Genomic DNA, 8,266 nt, shown 5'->3' on the forward strand with positions numbered 1-8,266 from the left:
AAAGTGCCATTCATCTCTCAAAGAATTCAGCTTTTCATTCGAGATCCAAACACATCGACGTGAGATATCATTGGATATGTGATGTGCTTGAGGCAAAAGAGCTGAACTTGGAGAAGATTCATACAAGTGAGAATGGTGCCGATATGTTTACGAAATCCTTGCCTAAGGACAAGTTTGAAGATTGTCGGGAGAGAGCGGGTTTATTGGAGCCTGCGAAGTTGCGCTGACGGGGGAGATTTGTTGGGTCAGCTCATTTGGCAGCTGGGCCTAACAAATTAATAAAGCCCATTAGGGCATATTTAATTAAGGAAAAAAAAACACAGCAGTTTTTAGATTGGTTTTTCTCTCTCTCTCTTCCAGCAGTTCTTCCTCCATTGAAGCAGCAATTCCTCCATTGAAGCAGCAGGTTCTTCTTCTGATTTCCTTTATCTCTTCTCCATTTGGTTAGCCATCTTTAATGATGATGATAATGTATGTGAATGACAAGTTAGGATGAGGTCAATTGATAACTTTTGTTAGATTACCTCTAGGCTTGTATTGAACTACATTGTATACCCATTTGATATAGTGGATGATTTAAGTGGCCGAAGTGTCCCGTGGTTTTTACCTAATTTGGGTTTTCCACGTAAAATCTTGGTGTCCTGCTCTCTGTTTTTGATTGTTTGATGCTCAATTGTTTTGGCTGCCTATTTGATTACACAAAAGGGAAAAAGAATTGTTAGGCCTTGTTGTAGCTTGTTTATTTCTGAATTGCTAAACAGGTGCTATTATTCGATTTCTCCAACAGAAAGACATGGATTCGAATGGCTAAAAAAGTAAGATTTATAAGATGGATCTTTATCCCTAAAATTTTTTTGATGGAAAATCTAATTTAATGAATCAAAGAACATCTAACGATCAAAGTATGCCGTTTAGAGTTATTAATTATCATGACGATGTCGGATATTAGATCCAAAATACCTGTGAATTCGTGTGGAGATCTTATTACTTCTTAAAAACTTTTGAGCTAATTAAGTGTATTTATACTTTTTAATTTTTTCATATCATGTTTTTGTTTTTGTGCTTAAACGAAATTTTTTATTACTAAATGAATAATTTGAAAAATAAAACTAACATAATACCCAAAATCAATCTCTACTTAAATTTTATGTCTCAAATGAGAATGGAAATAGTGAATTTTGATCTCTTATCGCTATTAAATTCTACTATTATTAAATCACTCAAATATTTTAACACATTGCTAGATTATTTGATTGGCTGGTCCGGTCAGAAGGAATCAACTAATGTGTTCTTTAAATATATGTTCAAACACTTTTTTACATAATATGCCTTACAAATTGATTTTTTTTTCAATTACTATTAATAAAATCATATTTTATTAAATAAATAATTTGAGGGGAAATTAAAAGGATGGAGAAGAAGAATAGGATATATGCTGAGTGTCCAACTATAGACAATCTTAATAATGTGTTTTATTAATTATTATCTATCAATCATACAATTTTAAAAGCAATGGTTATAAACCCATCTTTTTTTTAAAAAAAAAAAATTATGATTCTTCCCTGACCAAACAAAGCACGGCTTTGACTAGCCATTCATCCATCAATTTGGTATCATTTTATTTCTCTTGTGGTATACTATTAAACTAATTTGAAAGAATAAATTATTATAAATTTATTAATAAGAAAAATATTTTAAGTTCGATTTTCAGAGTTAAGACGTCGTGTTAAATATTTAAAATAAAAAATGTTATTAAAGTAAATAAGTTGTTAATAAATTAAATACTATCAAACTAAAAATTTGTTTCACTATTTTTTTTAAATTCAATCATAATCAAATATCATTATTTTATTAAACATAATTTATTAATTAAAATACTAAAATATTCTTTAAAAAACTCATCTTCTCAAAATCATCCTATCCATCAATCTTGTATAAGTAAATTAAGACTTATTTAAATAACACATTACCAAACAAACTCTAAATAATGATTGAATAAGATGTAACTAATTTTTTTTAAATAAGGAAAATGAGAACGACACCTACAACCACAATCATGTCTCGCTGCGTATAACTGGAAGCTCTTTCAGATTGAATCGAACTCGCAATTTTTTTTTTTCTCTTAAGTCGCCTTTTATTACTAAACTGCCTTGGCAGGTTGAATATGATATAACTAATAAGCTGAATCAAACTAACCCTTTCATACTCTATTATTAAGCTAATTAATGACTGACAATTAAGGGAATTTATTCCCTTATCTCTCTGGCTATGAGGGATGGACGAGAATTAATACAAGTATTGAAGTATATAAGTTGGGTATCATTTTTAATTGACAGGTGGTCCTTTAGAGAGAGAAAGTGGAAAATATATTTTTTGAAAATAAAAAAGAAAGTTTTATGTTATTTTAGAATTGTATTTTACTATATATAGGAGAAGAGTGTGATCAAAATGAAACACAAAACAGAGTCTGAGTTTCTACTACTTCTCTTCAAGTCCTTGAAGAAATGACAAAGGTATCAAAGTTTATTTCCATATAAGTGTATTATTTGAAAATTAATATTTGTTTAAAATATAATTTTGTTTGGATATGAGTTATTTAACTATCTTATTACTAATTTAGTTTAAGATTTTGAAAAGTTGAGCTATTGAGTGAAAATACCTTAAATTTTTTTTATTAATATTTGGTCATAAAAAAATCATTTGAGATTTCAATTATCAATTTGATTATAATTAAACAAAATCAACAATAATAATTATTATTAAGTTCAATTATTGTCAAATGTCTAGAGTGACGAAAACATTTAAGTTTTTATTTAATCATATCTAAACTTGTCTTACTTATTTTACTAAATTAAATTATTAATGAAATTACTTCTATATAAGTTAGGTGGATTCTGAAAATTTTTGTCGTTTTCTTTTTTCTATTTCTGCATTTAATGTTTTTGTTTCCTGTTTTTATTTGTTTACAATATTTTTTGGCAGATTGGTTAAAGTATGTTTTTGAATAAAATGAAAAAATAAATTTAAATAATTTGATTTTATTTAGCTTAAAAGGTTCGGTCACATGGGTCTTATTTGTTTTTATACTGTACACTTTATATAGGTTATTTTATGAAAAAAAAAAAAAACAATATTCAATAATTCATATAATTTTCAATTAGTCTTTTTTTTTTCATTTGATCCAAAATAGTAAATTTATAAACCCACAATTCATTTTATAAGTTTTATACTACTATTATATTAACTTTATCCAATTTTAAGTACCTTTAAATATTTTGGATGAGTTTTAAGACAATAGTTTATAAATATATTTGGATTTTAAAACGACTTACTTATAAATTATTGTACGAGAGATTAATGAAATAGAGATTAATGAAATTCGATTTACAAGAGTTGAAGTCGAGACTACTCTTATTGGCATTCTAAATTTTTTAATAATAAAAATAAAGTAAAGTTTATTGAAATTGTATTATTTTATTAAAATAAAAATTATCATGATTTGGAATTTATATTTATAATATAGCTAAATTATTTTTAAAAAATACTTGACCGTGATTTTAACCTTTTAAGTTTATGAATTAAGTTTATGAATGTGACCATTTATCCATTGTGAATATGATACTTTACCATATTTTAAGAGTGTTTTTATCAAAAAATTATATATCCTCTCTTATTTTTTTAAATTATATAATTATTCAATTTATCGATCAATATTAAAATACTTTTAATTTTATAAAATTATATTATACTAATTCAATTAATTAAAAATCACAAATATTTTAATCAAATAATTTTTTTCAAAAAAAAAATCAATAGAAATCATAAATAACCAACCCAACATGGAATAAAGCTCTAACTTCATTTATTTTTTATATAAAAAAGTAGAATAAGTTAGAGTTGTATTAACTGGCCTTTTTTTTTTAAAAACAATTAGAAAATAAATGGTTTATACAACTTTAAAAATAACTGATTCTCTTTGCTCTTGTCCACCAAATAAATTGTAAATAAATATTCCATTTTTTTTATGTGATTTTTTTTCTAATTTATTAATTTATATTTAAATAAAAATAAATAAACTCATTTTACCTTAGCAAATTATTTGAGAATGGTCCTCCAATTACTCAATCTTATTTTTTTTTCTCTCAAATTATTTTTTAAAACAAATCTTTTTTCAATTTTTTTTAATATAATGTCTAAAATATAAATATCTTTGGAACAAGGGCCATTTTTGCCATCCAAGCTCAATTGATACCCTTTGGGTAATTTACCCTTATATATACATACCCTTCATCCCCTCTCATCTGTACTAAATTCTCTCATTTCCTCATTTCTCCTTCTTCTCTCCTTAGCTACTCTTCTTTATTTCTCTGAATCTGTAAAATTCAGACATAGAAAAAGAAGAAAAATCTAATCTTTCTTATATATATTTAATCTTATTTGTAAAGATGGGTGAACAAACTGGAAACAAGAACCAGAATCAACATGCTTTTGATCTCTCCATTAATGTTCCTCCTCAAGGTTCCAAATGCTTTGATGATGATGGTCGCCTCAAACGAACTGGTAAAGAAAACAAGAAAAAACAAAAAAGATTCATCTTTTAACCCAACCCTGTTATTAAAATCCACTGTTCTTTAGAAAGTTTGTAAAAATAGAGTTTTTGAACTTTAACAGGGTCGGTTTGGACGGCTAGTGCCCATATAATCACAGCTGTTATAGGGTCGGGAGTTCTATCTTTGGCTTGGGCGACAGCTCAATTAGGTTGGGTTGCCGGTCCGGCGGTGATGTTTTTATTCTCTCTTGTTACTTATTACACATCTACCCTTCTCGCCGCTTGTTACCGGTCCGGCGATCCGGTCACCGGAAAAAGAAATTATACTTATATGGATGCAGTCCGATCTAATCTTGGTAAGTTTTTTTGAAATGGGTTTTTGTTAAATTTGTTAGGGTATGATTGAAACTTATTGTAATTGATGATTTGTGTTTTTTAGGTGGGTTTCAAGTTAAGATTTGTGGGATTATTCAGTACTTTAATCTGTATGGTGTTGCGATTGGATATACAATTGCTTCTTCCATTAGTATGATGTAAGTAGGGTTTTGATTTGTTTGTCATATAGAGAAGAAGTAAGAAGAGAAAGTGATATAATTTGGTTTTATTTGAAACAGGGCAATACAGAAAACAGATTGTTTTCATGAGAAAGGAGAAAATAATCCATGCAAAACATCAAGCACTCCTTATATGATCATCTTTGGAGTTGTGCAAGTTTTTCTTTCTCAAATTCCAGATTTTGATCAGATTTGGTGGCTTTCTATATTAGCTGCTGTTATGTCTTTCACTTATTCGACCATTGGACTTGGTCTTGGAATTGGCAAAGTTGCAGGTAAATTCAAATGAGAATTCCCAAGATTTTTATGTGAATTTATCATAGTTTCAATATATTGTGTGGACTGGGTGGGTTGGGTTGATCACAATCTTTTATTCGGTTTAAAATTACAAATTTTATCATTTAAAATATTTTTATCAAATTTTAAATAAAAAAATATTAGAGTAATTGAACAAATAAAAACTCTACAAAACATACACTTTAATTAACATGTTTTCGGATAAAATCTTAAATAAAAACATCAAAACAACCAATATACCTGTTTTTTTAAATGTTGGTAATTTAGGTTACTTGAAACTTTTGAGATATTAATTATAAATATATCTTTTTATTTGTTTAATTTAATAAAATTAAAATAAATATATTTTAATTAATAAATTAAGTGATATGGAATAAAAAAATTTATTTTATTTTTTATGATAATTTTTTTTATCACATTACTATTATTTTAACTTTATTTAATCAATTAAAATACTAAAATATCTTTTTTTTTTTTTTTTTTAAGTACTTAATGGTTACAATAACAATAATGTTCTTGTGCGTGATAATAATATTTTAAACAATTTAAGCTTGTTTGATTTGTAATAAAATAAATTTAACAAAAAATAATTTATTTTTTAAAAAAAGACATCAAATTAGTTAATTTTACTAAGAAAGAAGTCATTCATAATCTCATTTGGAGTCGAAAATCATAGTTTAAACAAAATAAATATAATTTTCAGAAACCGGCGAAATAAAGGGTAGTTGGACCGGAATCAGCATAGGAGGCGATGTTACAGAGGCTGATAAAATATGGCAAAGCTTCCAAGCACTTGGTGACATTGCTTTCGCATATTCATACTCAATCATCCTTATTGAAATTCAGGTATAACAATTTTTATTATGTTTATTATAAAATAGATAGTAATAATATAAAATTGTGACAATTTTCTAACTATGTATACATTTTATAACAAAAAAACAGGACACGGTTAGATCCCCACCTTCCGAATCAAAAACAATGAAAAAAGCCTCACTTATAAGTGTATCGGTAACAACAGTTTTCTACATGTTATGTGGTTGCTTCGGATACGCTGCATTCGGAGACCGAGCCCCAGGAAATCTCCTAACCGGAGTAGGTAAAATCGGATTCCACAACCCGTATTGGTTAATCGACATAGCAAACATCGCAATTGTAGTTCATCTAGTAGGAGCTTACCAAGTTTATTGCCAACCTTTATTCGCATTCATCGAAAAATCAGCCAATCAACGATTCCCCGATAGCAAATTCATCTCGAAAGAAGTAAAAGTCCCACTTACATCGCTAAAACTAAGTCCATTCAGGCTCATTTGGAGGACATTGTTTGTGATTTCAACCACGGTTATATCCATGTTGATGCCCTTCTTTAATGATGTAGTGGGAATATTGGGTGCATTTGGTTTTTGGCCATTGACTGTTTATTATCCAGTTGAGATGTATATAGTTCAAAAGAGGATACCCAAATGGAGCACTAGATGGATTTGTCTAGAAATTTTAAGTATGGCTTGTTTGATCATTTCTTTGGCGGCGGCAGCGGGATCTTTCGCCGGACTTTCGCAAGATGTGAAGAACTATAAGCCGTTTCAGTCGAGCTCTTAAGAGATGAATCAATTATGGGATGAACTGGTTCTTAAAAAAAAAACTTATCTGTTTTTTTTTATTACTATATATAATGTCTATTTTTTACTTTAGTTTATGTACCTACTTTGTTGGAAGAAGAAGAAGAGAGGAAAGTGTCATAATTAAAGAGAGGTCTTCATCCAATTATAAGTGTTGTACCAAATTGAATGAAAGGAACCTCTAATTATAAGTTGGAATAAATTGACAGAAATTGATCATATTTGCTTGTGCCACTCCTTTTTAATAATGAAAGTTTTAAGTTTTTATTTATCATTCTCATATGAAAACAATATTATTATTATTATTATTATTATTATTATTATATATAAGAACTAATTCTAAAAACACGCTATAAAATGAAATGGGTCATAATTTTCGAGAAGTACCATTTTATAACCGGTACATTTAAGCAAATGGGATCAATTACATTTTGGCATTTGAGCTGGTAATTAATATCATTATTGTTGAGGATTTTCTTCGTAGTTATTTTGTTTGGTTTTGATTAATATTAAAGGTTGATTTGTTCTAATATTTTTGTTGTCTTTAAATTATTCTTATTTTTAATAATAAATAATTTATTGTTTTTTTTTATATATTTCACGGTAATTCAAATTACAAAAATTGACATCCAAAAAGATCTAATATATATAAATATATATTATATAAACGTATTTTTGTTAAGTATATTTTTTATTATTTTATTAATTAGATTAGTTATTTTAAATAATAAGATGAGTTTGTTTGTTTTTATTTAATTTAATTAAGTTAAATTAGTTTAATTAAGTTGGTTAGTTTTAATTCTTAAGATTATGATTAAAAGGGATTAATTCCTTTTACACAATAATAATTAATTTGTTTCTCTTTATTATTAATTAGTAAATTGGTTAAGTTAATTAATAATTTTTTTTTTCACTAAAACCTTCGATTTTTAAAAACTGTTGGGGGCAAAATCAAAAGGAAAAAGAAGATTCAAAAACCATCTAGAAGGTTCTAGATCAATGAAGATAATCCATGAAGAAAATGACAATTTTGAATTTTATTTTTCATGGCCAAATGGAAGGATATAGAAGAATCTCAAGTTCAAGGCTTAGAAGTTGGTGGAAGTATCTAGAAGACACTCTCCCAACCACTATGTCACGGGCACAGTCTTTCCATTGACGATCCGTGCGGCACTAGTTACAATCATCGCAAGAACGAATAACTAGTCAGCCTTACTCGACGCAACACTCGACGCTTAATAAAATTG

At 27.4% G+C, this 8,266-nt stretch overlaps 1 protein-coding gene across 1 annotated transcript; it reads left to right on the forward strand.

Annotated features, from left to right (window-relative positions):
- The first annotated feature begins 2,446 nt into the window (after positions 1–2,446).
- Positions 2,447–7,237, forward strand: LOC124931841 (amino acid permease 3-like). Its single transcript, XM_047472413.1, has 7 exons — positions 2,447–2,513; positions 4,446–4,560; positions 4,672–4,905; positions 4,989–5,082; positions 5,164–5,378; positions 6,104–6,246; positions 6,346–7,237. Exons 1-7 carry the CDS (start codon positions 2,505–2,507, stop codon positions 6,997–6,999), a joined length of 1,464 nt encoding a protein of 487 aa, XP_047328369.1. The 5' UTR covers positions 2,447–2,504; the 3' UTR covers positions 7,000–7,237.
- The last annotated feature ends 1,029 nt before the right edge of the window (positions 7,238–8,266 follow it).

This window comes from Impatiens glandulifera, chromosome 3 (assembly GCF_907164915.1).
Source record: "Impatiens glandulifera chromosome 3, dImpGla2.1, whole genome shotgun sequence".
NCBI classification, from domain to species: domain Eukaryota; kingdom Viridiplantae; phylum Streptophyta; class Magnoliopsida; order Ericales; family Balsaminaceae; genus Impatiens; species Impatiens glandulifera.